The sequence below is a fragment of the Oncorhynchus masou genome, chromosome 9, assembly GCF_036934945.1.
Source record: "Oncorhynchus masou masou isolate Uvic2021 chromosome 9, UVic_Omas_1.1, whole genome shotgun sequence".
Taxonomy (NCBI): Eukaryota; Metazoa; Chordata; class Actinopteri; order Salmoniformes; family Salmonidae; genus Oncorhynchus; species Oncorhynchus masou.
Window position 1 is genome coordinate 43,355,067 of NC_088220.1, and position 19,261 is coordinate 43,374,327.

At 41.5% G+C, this 19,261-nt stretch overlaps 1 protein-coding gene across 1 annotated transcript in view; it reads right to left on the minus strand.

The window, feature by feature from the left end:
* The window catches only part of LOC135546018 (GPI ethanolamine phosphate transferase 2-like), a 130,333-nt gene that overhangs the window by 61,473 nt on the left and 49,599 nt on the right, over window positions 1-19,261 (minus strand). The window contains exons 5-8 of the mRNA XM_064974075.1: window positions 18,153-18,291; window positions 15,299-15,511; window positions 4,772-4,989; window positions 456-731 (exon numbers count right to left, since the gene is read on the minus strand). Of these exons, the coding sequence (XP_064830147.1) occupies window positions 456-731; window positions 4,772-4,989; window positions 15,299-15,511; window positions 18,153-18,291 (846 nt within the window). The remainder of the gene's footprint in view (window positions 1-455; window positions 732-4,771; window positions 4,990-15,298; window positions 15,512-18,152; window positions 18,292-19,261) is intronic.

The window sequence follows — 19,261 nt, forward strand, 5'->3', positions numbered from 1 at the left end:
CTTTTCTAAGGGGTACCAACATGTGTGTCCAGGCCATTTTAGAATATCTTTGTAGAATAAGCAACAATTCATCTCTTTTCACAGCTTCTTTGCTTTATTCTATGGCATACCAAAGGCATGCAAGTATACATGATAAAATAGCTTTCAATTTCATCACTTTTCAGGAGGAATTAAGCATTATTTCAATGAGCTGTAAGTGTACCAACAAATTTGAGCAGGTCTGTATAATGTCGATGAAAGGGAATAGGCTACTGTGGTTAGGGAGGGTCAGAGAAGAAAATGCACTAGCCTAATCCTTCAAGTGATAGTTCTCTCCAAGGTCAGTGTCAAATGTCTTCAGACCTCAAAAGTGGTCTGAAAACGACCTAGGTTGAGCGTAACATTTGTCCAGTCTTTAGAAGACAAAAGAGCTACTAATGTCTCATTGGAGATGGCTCTCGGGACAATGTACTCACCTTACCAGGGGGCTTTGCTCCCTTCCTGGCTGCCATGGATACCAGAATGCAGAGCAGGGCAGAGGAGAGGGCCACTGCCCCGAACACCAGGCCCCAGGGGAGGCTGCAGAAGTAGCAGGCGCTCTCAGCCGACGTGCACACCAGCATGTGCACGGAGAAGAGGAGCAGGCACAGCAGGTAGAAGGGCAGCGAAAGCAGAGCCGAGGACACAGGGAGATCCACCTCTGACGCGCCGCTCAGTGCCTCGGGCATGGCCAGCAGCAGGAGGAGAAGGAACTGGAGAAAGAGGAACGCACACACTCAGTCAAGTCATGGATGTAAGCAAAAACAGACTCACAAGGGTGTGCAAATATGCACATACATTATGCAAAAAACACCGGACAGACCAAGCTCATTTTTATAGCTACAAGTCTTTGCAACTGTCGCATGAGGTCAATGAGTCATACAGTAAAGGGATCAGAAGATAGAGAGAGATGGCTGGATAGATGGGCAAACTACGAGGTAACACTGGGGTCAGTGTGTGAAAAGAGTGCAGACATTTGTCAGTCTGTGGTTGATGTGGCTTGGATTGAGTCAAAGCAAAAGCATCATTTGTGTGCTTCCCTATATTTGCATTTTGGATTTTGGCTTGACTGAAGTCTTTCACCTGGAACCTTTCAATGTGCCATCTTGGAAGCAAATATGGAAGCTCTTTCTTTTCAAAGTAAACAAGTACATGGAACACAAGAGACAAGAGTTCCAGGTCCTTTGCTACGTAAATCCCTTTCTCTTCCCTTTCTCTCTATGGACAAAATCTATCAGGGACCGTGCAGTGGAGAGTAGACTAGTTGCCTTGTCCTTGAGTAACGACTGGGACAAACTGCTGACAAGTCCAACTTTTTCATTTTGGAAACAGCCTCTTTTCTCTCTCTCTCTCTCTCTCTCTCTCTCTTTCTTTCTTCCTGATAGAAGGCAGTCGCCTCTCGAGGGACAATTCTTAGTTTCTATTCAGAGTTTGGGATATTGTTTTGTCAACTTTCCCAACTGCTCCCAATAATACTCGCTGGGGAGTCTATGCAGAGCGTTCTGTCGTGCTGCAATTAGCAGTTTTATTTCTGAAAATAAATAAATAAATAACTTGTAGGGAAACGGTTTTAAAGTGCGAGCATGACAACAAACCCAGTGAACTCAATGGAAACTGAAATTTGAGTACACACTGGAATAAATGGAAAGCATTTCTATAGGTTAAACCGTTGTCGTTCATATCTTATTTATTGTGCGTACAGTATTTACTGTTGCTGAGCAAATTCTAAAAGTGGAGGCAATCTTCTAAACCCAGGACGTTACAACATACAGTATATTTTACAAAAACAATTCATAAAAAAGATCTCACAGCTCCACCAATGATCCAAAACGTTCCAACGTTAAGTCAAACGCTTACACAAATAACTTAAGTGAACAAATGCCAACACGTTCTGTGATTTCATTATGATGATTGTTTTACACTTTTACTGGCAAATTGCCTGTTTGCATATTAAAGCCTCTTCTCCAAGATGAAAAATATTCAAACGAACGTAAGGTGTGACTGCAACAGTCAGCATGAGAGCACAGCAGATTTGTCTCTGTTTTGAAGGGAACGCATGGGAATTGCCTCATCCAATATTGTTCACATGGAAGATTTTTGTCGTACAAGCCCCCCCCCCTGGAAAAAGTTTACCTGGAGAAATGCTTGCTCAACAAAGAGCAGTATAAAGATGTGTTGACCTTTAAAGCATCGCTACACCATTTAACTTGCTACCAATGCACCAAATCTGGAACCGACAGGACCCTGAACAGCTTCTACTCCCAAGACATAAGACTGATGAATAGTTAGTTATATAGTGAACCAAATAGCTACCCGGACTATCTGCATTGACCCCTTTTTGCACTTTTTTGGGAGCTATTTTCACATACGCCGCTGCTACTGTTTATCATCTATCCTGTTGCCGAGTCACTTTATTTATAGTTATGTACATATCTAAATCCATTACCTTGTACCCCTGCACATCAAATAGGTACTGGTATCCCATGTGACATTATATAGCAATCATTACTCACAATATATTTACTATGGCTTTTATTATGACGTGTTGTCACTTTTCAATCATTTCTCTATTTTCGTTCTCTATGCATCGTTGGGAAGAGCCCGTGGGTAAGTCATTACGAAACACGTGACGAAAACATTTCATTTGATTCGATTTGAACCTGATAATCAAACAATATAGCACGCACGTGCACACACACCTCACTTCATTAGAGACCCTTTGTCCAATTGTTTGGTAGCAGCAACGTTGAGAAGTAGCGACGATAAAGATCAAGGCATTATCTAAAGTTATCACAGACAGAGGAAACAGAATTAACTGTTATCCAATCAGAACTGTGGGGAAGTTCTGTTCCAACTGTATAGTTATTCCCACGCTAGCTCGAGGCCATTTTAATAATTGAAGGCTATATCAACACTCTCTGTAAAGGTAAACCACGGGATTAAGTCAAGCCTTAAATCAACATTAAAACTGTTCATTAAAATGTATTGTGTTCTATGAATATGCCTAGATATTGGATCATTTCAGCAGCAGAATTGGCATCTTAAAATACAAATATTTGGATGTGGGTTGTGTGTGATACATACCATATGACAACAGTTTACAACGCAAAGTGCTCATTTAGGCTAATACCATTCAATATGAAAACCATCAGCAATATCCCACCATGGTCACACGCATACCATGCACTGGCATGCATATGTACTGTACATAACACTTTTGGTATAATGTATACAAGTGTTCTGATCAGCATGTAGTGGCAGCCCCCGACATGTCTATGACGACACCGTATTCAAGTAATCAATTGTGTTTCTCAGTTACGCTGAATGATCTGTGTTGCACTCAACAACCCCCATTCTGTCACATCTCTGGGAAGCAGAGGTGCTGTTGTGATAACATTTTATACGTCTGATATCTGACTGGAAGTGAACTTTTAGAGTCTGCTATTGGTCAACAACTCAGATTTTGAATTCAAACAGCTCTTTTGCTCATGTCCTGCTTTGGTGAGGAACCTACACTGCCTCTCTCTAGCTCCTCCCCATGGACCTTTTGTGGCATGGTCTTAGGACCTTGACTTCTCTCTCTCTCTCTCCCTCTTTGATCATGCCTAGAATAATGCCAGTAATAACTTGAAACTTGTGGTTTAGCCTTGTATGTGAATTGATTCAGTTTGCAATTTAAATCTACTAGCATTGATCATTCAATTCTCAGACATTTCTTGATAGCCTATTCCTGTAACTAACAACAGTCCCGCTTGCACATTGCTAAATTGTCTTTATGGAGTCAGATAATATTTTAATAGACTTTGCATAGTCTTATTATGGGTTGCATGCAAAGTACATGTGTATGTATGTGTATATATACAGTGGGGCAAAAAAGTATTTAGTCAGCCACCAATTGTGCAAGTTCTCCCACTTAAAAAGATGAGAGAGGCCTGTAATTGTCATCATAGGTACAACTATGACAGACAAAATGAAGGAAAAAATCCAGAAAATCACATTGTAGGATTTATAATGACTTTATTTGCAAATTATGGCGGAAAATAAGTATTTGGTCAATAACAAAAGTTTCTCGATACTTTGTTATATACCCTTTGTTGGCAATGACAGAGTTCAAACGTTTTCTGTCTTCACAAGGTTTTCACACACTGTTACTGGTATTTTGCTTCACAGTAGGTATGGTGTTCTTTGGATGCAACTCAGCATTCTTTGTCCTCCAAACATGACGAGTTGAGTTTTTACCAAAACGTTCTATTTTGGTTTCATCATCTATTTTGGTTTCATCATTAATACAGGTAATGAGTGGAGGACAGAGGAGCCTCTTAAAGAAGAAGTTACAGGTCTGTGAGAGCCATAAATCTTGCTTGTTTGTAGGTGACCAAATACTTATTTTCCACCATAATTTGCAAATAAATAAATAAAAAATCCTACAATGTGATTTTCTGGATTTTTTTCCCCCGCATTTTGTCTGTCATAGTTGAAGTGTACCTATGATGAAAATTACAGGCCTCTCATCTTTTTAAGTGGGAGAACTTGCAAAATTGGTGGCTGACTAAATACTTTTTTGCACCACTGTATATAAATATTTATATACACACAAGATATTACCGAGTACATCAGCACCACTATCACCATCATCATGTAACTCCCTGTCCCTCAATCCCAGCTCTGGGGTGAAGTTCCCCTAGGTACAGACCTAGGATCAGGTTCCCCCCCAATCCTAACCTTCTGGGGGGGGCAACAACCCACTACCCACCTGGAAGACGAGGACCACGCCCACCACCATGGAATACATGTCATATTTGCCCATCTGCTTGCTGAGGGCCGCGCTCATGGCCCTGAGGGCCTCCAGGTACTGCTTGAGCACCTTCTTCCCCATGTTGTTCAGCACCTCTGACGTGTTGCCCTCCACCACCAGCTTCAACCAGTTACCATGGGACTTCTCCGCCACGCGGAACTGCTCGTAGCCCTCCTCTGTGGGCGAGAGAGAGGAGGGAGGGAGGGAGACAATTATGAGAGGAGGGCGAGGTAAGGAAGGTGTTATGCCAAAGTGTGAGTGATATCAGATGTCAATCAATTTTACATAAACAATAAACGAACTACTACTAGTCGTGGTAGTAGTTGCGAAGGTAGACACACAATAACTAACAGAGGCACCTTTCAAGAATGTGTTGAATATGTTGTAATAATATGTTGCAATAACACAATAATACACTAATAGTTACTCCTGTGTTAGTAAGAAACCACGGGTAATGATTTACACACATTTAATTAGCGAAATGTGCTCAAATCATTTGCGCCGGAGACTTGGAGAAAAGTATAAACGATAACCAACCAACAGCACGTTCACTCCATATAATTTGTATGCAGATTTATAGCTCCATTAGTCCGCTCGTAATCCACTTAACATTGCCAACTCGTAGCCAGGATATGAAACTTTTCTGTATTAATTTCATTCAAGCATTTTAATAACCTTCCAAAATAGCATTTTGGGTAGGGCTGGCATGGTAATTGTATAATCATGTAGCCAACGATTATGGATGAAGACCGTCATGAAAATAAAATAACCGTCACGACTGTTCCAAAATTCCAGGACCATCACAGCCCTAATTTTGGGAACAATAACATTCAAATGTAGAGTATAATAAAACAACCCTTTGCTTTGGCTTTGTCCAACTGTTCTAGAACGCATACAACTCGACTGATACCCAGCGTTTGCTGGCGCCTCGGAATCATATGAGCATAACTATGATAAACGGAGATTGTGATGATGTCAGACACAGGAATGGAGGTGGAAATATACGAGCCTTCAGCCATAGGCATGAATCAAACAATACAAACGGTCCTTGGTCAGAGTGAAAGTGAAAGTGGGATTGGTCAGAGGATGGCCTTTTTAGGTCTCCACAAGATGCCTGAAGTTATTAGCAAATCAAAGATATTAAAAAGACAGTGTAAATGAGAGTGAGAGACATGGGCTGTGTATTCTAATGTGAACTGTCATTACACTTTCATCAGTGATGGACACGAAAAAGTAACAAAGTAATTCAGGCTGATGAATGCGACCCATTGTTGGTTGACAGACATACAGCCTATAAATATGACATATTTTGAGAAGACTAGCTCTAAAAAGTAGATCATATACAGTATATGTCTCCATTAATTATTTACTAGCTGTACTGCCAAAACTCTACAATTGTATCCCCATCTTACAACAGCTGCCACTTCAACAGACATTTACACTGCAGCTAATGTACCCAATTATACTGCTAAACACCGATTACAGAAACAATAAGAACTAATTCATTTACTCATTCAGTTACTGTATACTACACACAGGTTCCACCCTATGTCCTGCTTTGATTTCTCAGGTGACAAATTCCTCAATCATAAGCGAAAATGACACACCATCCATTCATAATGAAACTGTAATTTAATTAATTGATCATGGGTTAGGAGAGATGAATGCCCTGGCCTGGCATAGACAAGGTTTTTTAGCACCTCCCCATCGTCTCCTAATACGATTATTACTGGTCTGCTTTGTGTTTTCATTTTTGCCATGGAAAAAGTATTGAGATACTGTTATCGTCACAGCCATAATTGATAACGCTCGCTATTCATCATTTAATTATTCTGTTATCCCAATTTTGTGAAATGCAAAGTTTATTACAGCATATTTTAATGAAACAATGGTTTCGATTTAGCTGAATCCACAAAAAAGTATCTAATCATTTGAAAAACAGATATCAAAAGAAGTGGGAGTTGTCAATGAGGCTGAGGGCGGTACTTCACTTGTAGTACAAATAATTCCAACAAGTCGAGGACTTCTTCAATAATCCACTGTCATATTGCTGAGTCATGCAACCATCAGTGTTATGTTTCTCTTCCCACTGAGGTGGCTGGCCAAGTTTTAAGGAGAAGGGGATGCTACGGCACTTAGGAGAGAAATTAGCCACATCAGCAAGAACACAAACCTCTGGTGCCCTCCTGTTCCCCTCATTTGTACCTCTGTACCTCCTCCACTCCAGAGAAACAAATAAATAAGCTCAATCAATCTAATACCAAGACAGACGGTTGGAGAAGAAAGAAATTATATGGGAAAAGCGCTGTATTGCAAAAAGAAGTACAGGTTATATAAACTGGCCTGTAACTATTTTAAAGTAACACTATTTCCCTTCAGGAAGAAAGCATGTTTGAACTATGCCTAACATGTGGGAGTGTACGTCTTGAATCGCACTGTAAGGGCTGGTTTTGTTGAGCACTTTCATCTCCGCAGAGTAAGAATTATGTTATATTATTGAATTTGGCCCTGGATTGTGGTTGTTTCACCTCCTAATCAAAAAGTTTAGTTTCCAGCTCCTCTGTTCCATTCGGGTGCACAGAGTACAGAGATTCTCAGAGTATTAGGTGCGGCAAGAATCCAAATGAATATTTAAAAATACGAACATTTCAAAGTAAGTAAAGAGTGTTTTCTTCAATGGGATTCTTCATTTAAGTGTTTGTTGTCAATCAAATGGTTTTCATACACATTTGTTCACTTGAGAAATACTGCACCAAACATCTTAGTTCGATGGAAAATTGTGCGACTAAAATATCCTCAGAAAAACAACTAATTTAATTACAGATTTCTTGAGTTATCTTAGATTAATTCGGACTATTTTGAGAACAAGATGAATAAACAGTACTATTTTCTATTAAAGAAGTATGCGAGCACACTCTTTTGGATTCGCCTAGCCAAGTTTGGCTAAGTACCAGCCGAAGGGGAGCTTGCGGAAGGCTTTAGGAGTTTAGTGTATATTTGAAGTTTGATCATGTAACGTTACACAAAATCTTGTCCATTATTAACTTGCTAGCTAAGCCTGAGCCATTCACTTCATATGAAACGAAAGAGAAACTAACCAACCATCTAGTGAAACACTAAATGCTATGCTCCTTCCATTAGCAAGTGAACTAGCTAATTAGCTACAGTGGCATCAAATTTACGAGACAAAAAAATGTTTTTAAAAAAACGTCAAAATAATTTTATATTTCGTCTCTGTGTTTTCCAAACTTCCTTCAATTTGCCAGAGGCTGCTGAATGTATCTCCGCAGAGAAAGCAGCCGAGCGAACGAAACAGAGCCCCGCTGTGTTGTGTGTCTATCTGGTGTTGTCTGGTCAGAAAGACTATGACATTGTTTCCCCCGTACCATTGAATGCAAGGGAAGCCAGCAAACATTTGGCCTCCCTTGATAATAAAAAAATAATAATTATAGCCAATGAGCTAAACTGAATGAACTCAGCTGTGAATAGTCCTGGCGCACCAAAAGGAAAGACAGTTTGGATTTGGCTTCAGACCAATCCCATCACAAGTCAAACTTCATTATTGAAAGAAAAAAACTTTAATTGTTCAATCTCATTGTGTTGTTGTCCTCCAGTGTCTAGCTAGCTAGCTATATTCGGCCCTTTCAGTGGTTAGAGCGTTGGGCCAGTAACCGAAAGACACATTTCAGTTGAAAGCATTCAGCACAACTGACTAGGTATCCCCCTTTCTAGGTATCCCCCTTTCCCCTGTCTAAATTATCCATGGATACGGATTTGGACATTTTTTTATTCTTATTTTTATACTCCTTTTTCCCCCCAATTTTGTGGTATCCAATTGGTAGTTACAGTCTTGTCTCATCGCTGCAACTCCCATACAGACTTGGGTGAAGGTCGAAAGACATGCGTCCTCCGAAACACGACCTAACCAAGCTGCACTGCTTTTTGACACAATGCCTGCTTAACCTGGAAGCCAGCCACACCAACAACGCTGGGCCAATTGTGCGCCGCCCCATGGGTCTTCCTGGACTCGAACCAATATCTCTAGTGGCACAGCTAGCAACTTGCGATGCAGTGCCTTAGACCACCTCCCTACTCGGGAGGCCCCGGACTTGTGGGTTTACTTAATTCTCTGTACTGGCCAATGATTTTAACAGCAATTCTGATCCAACCATAAATTCACACATCGTGCCCCTGGCCTGAGAGGATGTATGTTCAACATGTAGCTAGATGTCGTATGCTAATGTTAACTAGCTGGCATGGCGTATCGTTGGCCATGAAAGAAAGTTAGGCTAGCGAGCAAGTATTTTAGCCAGGTAGACAAGGACAAGAAAAACTAAAAGCGTGTACTGTATGACAGAGTCATAGACTGTTTAGGCAAAATGAAAGAGGAGGATGGCATTGACGTTTCACAAACACACACACATAAATCAGTACCTTGGAAAGCCACATCATACAATATTTAGCTTACGTTGATACACTAAATATTTGTGGGTATCTTCTAGTTGCCACTGTATTTAGACTAAGCATAGGTGATTAGATGATGTTGAAACCAGCAGATGAAATCACTGGTGACCAATATCATTGCACATAGTTTAGGCAGGAGTAGAGATATGTTGTTCAGACAACTTTCTCACTGTCTATCAGACTATGCATTTGTGTCTGCCCCGGGGTCCTCACTGCCCGTGTTTCATAGCAAGTGAGTCATGCTACAAGATAGATGCTCACGGATGGATTTTGCATTTTGCAATATTTATAAGTGGCAGTTGGGATGTCGAGTGTTCATCGTCTCATTGCTCATTTGGGCCCAAACCACTTGCAGACTGAGTGATCACTATCGAACAGAACAGCAAAAGAAAATCGCCACTCAATAAAAGGCTTAGGGGTCAAGTGTTCGGTTCGAGATCGACACTCGTGACACACATCAGTCAGAGGTCACAATCCAGACAAAATCACAATGTCCGCCCCCTCCATGAACGCCCAATCGCACTAAAATATGAACATCTAAAAATGTGTACCAGCATCTTTTTCATTCCAGCACTGTATGTAATTGTTCACGTATGCTTGAGATCCACATGTGTAAGGTCAAAATGGGAAAGGGCCGAGCAGCCTCAATAAAGGCACTACTGTGTCAGTCCAATTTGTTCGGCCACACTGTAATTTAGCCTACTACAACTGAGCGGTTGAATTTAGGATCAGATTACTTGCTGTGTCCTTGGCTAGATGTGAAATTTTTATTTTATTTTTTAAATGTAACCTTTATTTAACTTGCATATTAAGGCTGCCTTAATCAAGGTGACTGACTGAGACAGCAATAACCACAACCTTGCAGAGTTCTCTTTAAAAACAGCCATTCTCTCCAATTGCCCAACTCTATCTAGCAGAGATTTCTCACAGATAAACAAATCCATACAGTCCTCTGTTCCTTTTACTGAGGAAAAATTAAAAGCCTCTCAAAAGGAGGTCCAGTAATTTAAATATGTGATAAAGACAAGAAGAAGAAAAAAAGATGAGTTACGCACACCAGACTGAATTTAGCATTTTCACCATGTCTTTGTCTGGGCTTGTCAAGACATTTGCTGTAGGTGTGAGATGGTTGTTTGTGTAGATGTCTACGCATGTCCATCGTGTATACAGTAAGGACAATCTCACAAGGATGCTATGCGGTTCATGTCTCAGAGTTGTAATGGCCAGATTCCACACTCAATATTTAGGTCCACCGCTTGTAAAGTTGTCCCAGAATCACTATGGAAACTAGCGAGTGAAAAAATGGAGCTGAATAATCTGTAGTGTAGACAAGGACCTTCCTGGCAGCCATTTTAGATCCAACTCAGAATAGTAATTTAAGGCATGTGTGAGTTCTCCTCTACTGCAATATAAATGTGTTTTAAATGACAGTAGCAATAAGCAGCCACTGTGATTGATTGGCATGTATTTGTCTACAGTAATGTGCATTCAGCATTTAGAGGCCCATGGGGGGACATAAGACCGGAGCCCCAAAACACACGTAGGAAAGAGATGGGGAAAGGGTGGCGGGTGAATTGATAAGAAGGTGACTTGGTTCAAATTATGAACATATATTTATTTAACCTTTATTTAGGCAGGGGGAGTCCCACTGAGACCAAGGTTTCTTTTTTGAGTGAGCCCCGCATGACAAGACCAAGCAATTAAACAATCAAGGATCAAGGCAGGAGCATTAGGAAACCCATAAAGAACACCCCCCCCCCCCCAAAAAAAAAAAAAACTTGTTCCTCAGTGATGTCCTCTACCAACAATCTGAACTTTAGGGTATTCTGAAGATAGTTTCTTCGCACCTCACTTATGGAACAAAAAAACTGCGATTAAAAGATGATTGAGTAATCTGTGAAGAGGAGAAGACACACTCTTGCTAAAATAATAAGCTGAAGCTGGTATGGTTGATTTGTGGTACATCAGTACCCCAAATTCTCCAGTTCATCTAGGATGATTATTCAAGCTAAATGTTTGTGGAAAACGCTCACAATGCAGTCAGAGTAAGCGGATTGAGCGGATTGACATCCCATCTACATCATTGGTCGATGTGTGTTTTGTCCTATATTTCTATGTTATTAAAAAAAAGAAGGTTTAATCCCAGGATCCCGTCCCCAAAGGAGGCCTTTTGCCTTTTGGTAGGCTGTCATTGTAAATAAGAATTTGTTCTTAACTGACTTGCCAAGTTAAATAAAGGTCAAATAAAAATGATTTACATTAAATTAACACACATGCAATAAATGGACAAATACTGCTCAACGCTATAGTCTGCCAGGTAACACACACAGAGTGTGATTACCCTCTCATGAGGGTGTGGTGTATGTGTTGTTGTAGTCAAATTCCATAATTAATACCTTTCGTCACTGTTAAAATACTTCATTTAAACACAATCTTACACTGTAACTATGTAGATCTGTGTGCACGTGTGTATGTCTGTGTGCATCTATTTACACTCCCCTCCATATGCATTTGGACAGGGAAGCTAAACACTTGGTCCTATACTCCAACATTCTGGATTTGAGATACAATGTTTCATATGAAGCAACGCACAGAATGTCACATTTGTTTTGAGGGTATTTTCATACATCTGTTTTACAGTTTTTAAATGAAAGCACTTTATATATCTAGTACCCACATTTGAAGATGTCATAAGTATTTTGTCATAAGTATAGTGTATATATAGTAGTCAAAAGTTTAGTATTTGGTCCCATATTCCTTGCACACAATGACTACATCAAGCTTTTGCCTTTTACAGACTTGTTGGATGATCAAGAAAATTACTCCAGTCATTATTAACCCTTCACTTTCTAATGGACAAAACACAACCAAAATAAGCTGCAGAAGCATTCAACGAGTCACAAGATTGATGTAGTCATTGCTTGCTAGGAATATGGGACCAAATACAACCCTTTTGACTCCTTTAATACACTGTAAGTGAACTTTGAACAAATACTTATGACATCTTCAAATTGGGGGACAAGATATATAATAGATATATAAAGTGCTTTCATTTCTAAACCGGAGAACAGATATGTATGAAAACACACTCAAACAAAATATGACAATCTGTACTGTCCCCTCAAATGAAACACTTGATCTCAATTCCAAAATGCAGTGGTATAGAGCCAAACGTAAAATGTTTAGCTTCACTCTCCAAACACATATGGAGGGGAGTGTATGTGGTGTAGCACTCAGTGAAAGAACATGTGTGTCGCAAGAGGGCTTGTTTTGACACGAGCTGCGTTTACATAGACAGTCCAATTCTGATATTTGTCTTCTGACCAATCTCATCAGATCCTTTTTCAAAGCAGATCTGATCGGTCAAAAGACCAATTGGTGCCAAAAATGTTTTATCAGAATTGGGCTGCCTTTGTAAATGCAGCCACATTCACCAACACAAATCTGCGTGGCGCGACGTGGCTTTGATCAGGTTCGAGTACTCTGATGAGAGACACATGCAAACACAGACACGCCCCCGCACACACTCTCTCTACGGATCTCTCTCCCGACAAGGATCGTTCGTTTTTTCAAAACCCAGATCCCGGATCATTCTGAAGTGGGAACTGTACCTCCAATGAATATGGAATATGTTCCCATACTGTAGAGTTGGAACACTGCGCAGAGAATCATCAAGGGATTCTGATATGTCAAAGTGCGCCTAAATTAACATATTCAGCATGGGGAACCTGAGGATATCAAACCCACAACCCTGGAGTTGCATGTGAACCACTAAAAAACAAAAACAAACTCTTTACCACGTTTTTCTGTACATTTATATTGCACATTTGAGACCACCCTTTTAAAGATGATCAACCACATTAAAGTGCAGAAGCAATTTTGAGAACTGGGAAGAGACACTGTCTAAACGACCTATTACAGAACATCCACTGTAATAGACGAAGCACAGGGTCCATGTGCACAAAGCATCTCAAGAGTAGACAATTGGTCCTAAGTGCTGAGAAGAGACATTTTACTCCTACTCTTATGGGCAGAAATAAAAGCTAAGCAGGAGGCCTCTTTGGTCATAAGAGTCACACCTAGTCAACAGATATTTAGGATAGCTCACGAGCAGTTACAAGCAGGAAATGGTGGTGTTGAAATAATGCTTTGATTTTTCTATATGATCGAGCCATAAATAATGTACACCTACACGCAACATTATCTCTTGCGCTTTTGACAATGATTTCAGAAGGCCTATTTCACATGACACGACGAAATGGTCATAACCATTACGCTAATAAATAAACGTGGTTTTCTTTCAATTTAAAAAAAAAATGATCTACATCATGTTATTTCAAGTTATCCAATTGGAGCGCAATATCACGTTGTTAGAAAATATTCCTAAATTGGACATGCCTATAAATTGGGCAATTGAAGGAAACCTAGAGCTTATGTTAACTTTGATTGTGTTCAATGAAAATGATAGGCCTTTCAAATGTTGTATGGAACATTATATACAGTGGGGCAAAAAAGTATTGTAGGTGACCAAATATTTATTTTCCACCATCATTTGCAAATCAATTCAATAAAAATCCTACAATGTGATTTTCTTTTCTCATTTTGTCTGTCATAGTTGAAGTGTACCTATGATGACAATTACAGGCCTCTCTCATCTTTTTAAGTGGGAGAACTTGCACAATTGGTGGTTGACTAAATACTTTTTTGCCCCACTGTACAACATCATCGGCAAGTGCCTACTGTGCCAAAGCGATTTAGAGTTGTAAAATGGGAGTGACGAGTGTGTTGATATAATGGAAACGTTGTCAAAATTCTGCTTTTAACAACCATCAGAATTGTCATATATAAAATAAAAAAGTATGCATGCCATCATATTAGGCAGTAATTAAGAATAGGCAAAGTGATCATGTCAGGCGAAAATGACAGCATATCAAACATTTTACCATTGCAATATTTGATGTCCAGTCACATTCACTGTGGCTGTCTAAAGGGTGATACAGAGTTCACAGCTGGCGATGCCTCATCGCGATTGACATTGTTGCAAATGATGGGGAATAACCAATGAGAAACATCATTATCTTTCCTTTGCAGTACCTCAAAGTGTGGTGATTACCAGCTGGCTCAGAGTTGGTCTGAGAAGTGTCTTAACATTATCCTAAAACCTACCCCGAGCTGAGAGGTTTGTTGTCTTAAAAGGGATTCCTAGGACCTTTTCTGAGATGCTTGTGGATACGGGCCCAGGTTTCTTCTGTTGTGTTTCACAGCCTCGCTTTGACCTGTATACAACAGAGCCTAAACACAGCAGCCGAGATTGAAATGGAACTACGGGGGCGGTGTGTGTGTGTGTGTGTGTGTGTGTGAAAGAACCCCTTTAGGTGGATAATCTTATCCTTTCTATTTGTTTCTTTCTTTGACAGTGATTCAGTAAGTTAATAGAAGTAGGAGAGTGTAGAACCCTGCAGAAGGGGACTGTGTGTGTGTGTGTGTGTGTGTGTGTGTGTGTGTGTGTGTGTGTGTGTGTGTGTGTGTGTGTGTGTGTGTGTGTGTGTGTGTGTGTGTGTGTGTGTGTGTGTGGACAGAAAGAGAGAGAGGGGAAAGGAGGGCAGGATTGTCCTCTGGAGAGAGCCAACCAAAGGCAATCTTTGTGAATCCTTTGCAGGTGTCAATACATTTATTTACAGACTTAAAGGATTCCAGGGCCAGATGCTGTGTGTGTGTGTGTGTGTGTGTGTGTGTGTGTGTGTGTGTGTGTGTGTGTGTGTGTGTGTGTGTGTGTGTGTGTGTGTGTGTGTGTGTGTGTGTGTGTGTGTGTGTGTGTGTCCACGCCACAAATGGTATGTATGTGTCTAAGCACCTGTATACTTGCTTGTGTTTGTATTAGTAACACACTTGAATTTAGCTGCTTTTTCTGATTAGCTTTGTACACACGGACAACTCTGTGGATTTGGGAGGCTGGGAGCTGGTTTAACCTTTCTCTGCTCTGATCTGGCACTACCACTGCACTGCACCATTCCCTCTTACCTTTCTCATAGGCTGACATGCTGTCCTTCAGCAGGCAGCTCAGCTGGTGGCCGTTGAGGTGCAGGAAGCGTAGCTGGTCCCTGAGCGAGGCTTCCTCCACCACGGGCTGGATGAGTCGGCCCACGCTGTTCTGGGAGATGGGCAAGCCCAGACCAAGGGCCAGGGTTGGGGTCAGGTCCACCTGCTCTACTGTTGGCGGCTTCTCCATCCCCACTGGTTATAAGGAGCAAAGAGAGGAGGTGGATTGAGGGTTCAGGGCATAGAGTATATCAGGACATAGAGACACATGCCTGCAAGGAGGCACACAGGCATAGACACAGTCTTGCATAAATGACCTTCTGGGGACACACAATTCAGTCCCATTCAAAATCATTTGAGAAGTTACAGGCCAGAACATTTGAAATCCTAAATCAACCCCTACCATGCCATATTTTTTAAATAATTATTGATTTGGTTTGTGTAGCACAAATTCAAATACAACAACAACATATATTTATATTTTATCAAGGCTGTGTCCAGTTTTTCGGTTTGACAATGCTCAATCTTAATACTGACAGTTGAGTTGACAGGCCAATCCAGAAGATGAATTCTACGGTTCTGCTCACGTCTCAGAGGCCCTACAGTACAAGCTACTGCATGAGCCTGTCCATCAATTCCTCAGCCAGTATCTCAGGACAATCTGATCCCCCTGAAATAAACCCATGTGGATGAGGAGTGATCTCGGAAATAGATGTGGCGGATGAGGAAACAATTATCACTTTCACATGGACGGCCACCGACACGTTCGTCACGGAGCGGCGAGACGTTAATGAGCTCCTCTTCACACCGTGTCAAGACGTCACCGCTTCTCACAGTGTGAGAGCTCAGCTGAGAGATGGCGGTGCCTGTGTGTACGTGAAATACGTCATCGTCTCTCACAGCCAGAGCACAGTTGTGTGAGAGACAGTATGTGTGTGTAAATATATTTACAGTTGAAGTCGGAAGTTTACATTCACCTTGGCCAAATACATTTAAACTCAGTTTTTCACAACTCCTGACATTTAATCCTAGTAAAAATCCACCGTCTTAGGTCAGTTAGCATCACCACTTTAAGAATGTGAAATGTCAGAATAATGGTAGAGAGAATAATTTATTTCAGCTTTTATCTCTTTCAAACACATTCCCAGTGGGTCAGAAGTTTACATACACTACGTTTGTATTTGGTAGCATTGCCTTTAAATTGTTTAACTTGGATCAAACGTTTCAGGTAGCCTTCTACAAGCTTCCCACAATAAGTTGGGTGAATTCTGGCCCATTCCTCCTTACAGAGCTGGTGTAACTGAGTCAGGTTTGTAGGCCTCCTTGCTCACACACACCTTTTCAGTTCTGCCCACAAATTTTCAATGGGATTTAGGTCAGGGCTGTGATGGCCACTCCAATACCTTGACTTTGTTGTCCTTAAGCCATTTTGCCACAACTTTGGAAGTATGCTTGGGGTCATTGTGCATTTGGAAGACCCATTTGCGACCAAGCTTTAACTTCCTGAATGATGTCTTCAGATGTTGCTTCAATATATCCACATAATTTTTGTTACACATGATGCCATCTATTTTGTGAAGTGCACCTGTCCCTCCTGCAGTAAAGCACCCCCACAAAATACTGCTGCCACCCCCGTGCTTCACGATTGGGATGGTGTTCTTCGGCTTGCAAGCCTCCCCTTTTTCCTCCTAACATAACAATGGTTATCATGGCCAAACAGTTATTTTTTGTTTGTTTCATCAGACCAGAGGACATTTCTCCAAAAAGTACAACCTTTGTCCCCATCTGCAAACCGTAGTCTGGCATTTTTGGGGCGGTTTTGGAGCAGTGGCTTCTCCCTTGCTGTGCGGCCATTCAGGTTATGTCGATATAGGACTCATTTTACTGTGGATATAGATACTTGTACCTGTTTCCTCCAGCATCTTCACAAGGGCCTTTGCTGCTGTTCTGGGATTGATTTGTACTTTTCACACCAAAGTACGTTCATCTCTAGGAGACAGAACGCGTCTCCTTCATGAGCGGGATGACGGCTGCGTGGTCCCATGGTGTTTATATTTGCGTACTATTTTTTGTACAGATGAACGTGGTACCTTCAACCATTTGGAAATTGCTGCAAAGGATGAACCAGACTTGTGGAGGTCTACAAGTTTTTTTCTGAGGTCTTGGTTGATTTTCCTTTGATTTTCCCATGATGTCAAGCAAAGAGGCACTGAGTTTGAAAGTAGGCCTTGAAATACATCCACAGGAATACCTCCAATTGACTCAAATTATATCAATTAGCCTATCAGAAGCTTCTAAAGCCATGATATCATTTTCCGGAATTTTCCATAAAGCCACAGTCAACTTAGTTCATTTAATCTTCTGACTAACTGGAATTGTGATTCAGTGAATGATAGGTGAAATAAACAATTGAATGATAGGTCTGTAAACAATTGTTGGAAAAATGACTTGTGTCATGCACAAAGTAGATGTCCTAACCAACTTGCCAAAACTATAGTTTGTAAACAAGAAATTTGTGAAGTGGTTGAAAAGTGAGTTTTAATGACTCCAACCTAAGTGTACGTAAACTTCTAATTTCAACTGTATTTATCCAGGCATGTATGCGTGTGTGGCTCAGGCACTCTGGAGTAGGCCCCTGCTTATCATAAGTGACATTAATCCTCACTCAGGAAAAAGGTGGCTATGTGAAAACAAATGTGCATATAAAAAGGGGTGGACCAGTGCTATGATATGGATTTGAACACAGTTGTGAATGTGCCTAGTTGTGCACTGACAGCAAGACAAACTGAGACCGACAGGCTAAAGGATAACAGGGGGAGGCAACGAAAGTGCTTACCTTTCCTCTTGAAGGCAGGGCTGATGAGCACCAGGGGGGTGTTGACCTCATGCACAGACGAGCCCCCGTGGCTGCCCGTCTCGGACATCCCGTGGTCACCACACAGCACCAGCAGGTAGGGTAGTGCACCCTCTGTCTCCTGAGGACGCATGGGACATAAGCAGAGCAAATATTGACATATGGCCATTTATCGGAAACTTTTAATCCACTGCAATTTACAGTTAGCATATATTCAGTAAGCGGCCCGTGACATAAGACTGAGTCTGGGGAGGGGAAAAACTCGGTCTTCATCAGCCTCAATAGGCTATCCTTCACAGATAATGCCAGCCTAAATGTGCCAGCAGTAGTACTATTGTATCCCTTCGGCAGTTTGTAAGCATAATGCGTACATATATTCACATTGGAAAATAACAATTGTTCCGCCTGTGCAGTCAATTCAGGGCTACTTCAATATTCTAGCCACGGACATCTGATCTCTACTCAACTCCCTATGAGGGACTTATCAGGTTGAAAGTGTGGGCTTCAACAGGTAATAGAAACGCACAGTCAGCGGAGAAACGGGGGGGGGGGGGGGGTATCTGTTTGAAATAGAGGCCTGCTGCTGGAAGTAGCAGCCTCGCCTCATGTCCTCCACTGGCTGGAGCGAAACAGTGGAGTGTCTAAACAGCGCCTGAGGGGCTAGACTCACTCTCTCTTCAGGGAATGGAAGGTGGTCAGCGCCGTTTCATGTCAATGGAAACTCTCAGGCACTCGCCTCATGTCCTCCACTGGCTGGAGCGAAACAGTGGAGTGTCTAAACAGCGCCTGAGGGGCTAGACTCACTCTCTCTTCAGGGAATGGAAGGTGGTCAGCGCCGTTTCATGCCAAAAGAAACTCTCAGGCACTCTTTTCCAAACTCGCCTGCCTCCTTTATCAGTGCAAGCTAACAGAAGCCTCGAGTCCCTACCAGTTTAGCTGCTCGCCCTAACCAAGCCAGCTATTTTCAAATCAACGGCATCTTAACGCTAAGTGAGCGAGCTACATTCCAAACCTTACTCCTCATCAGCAGCCTGCATAGCCAGCTACTCTCATGAGTAGTTGATGCTACTCTCATGAGTGGTTCATGCTAC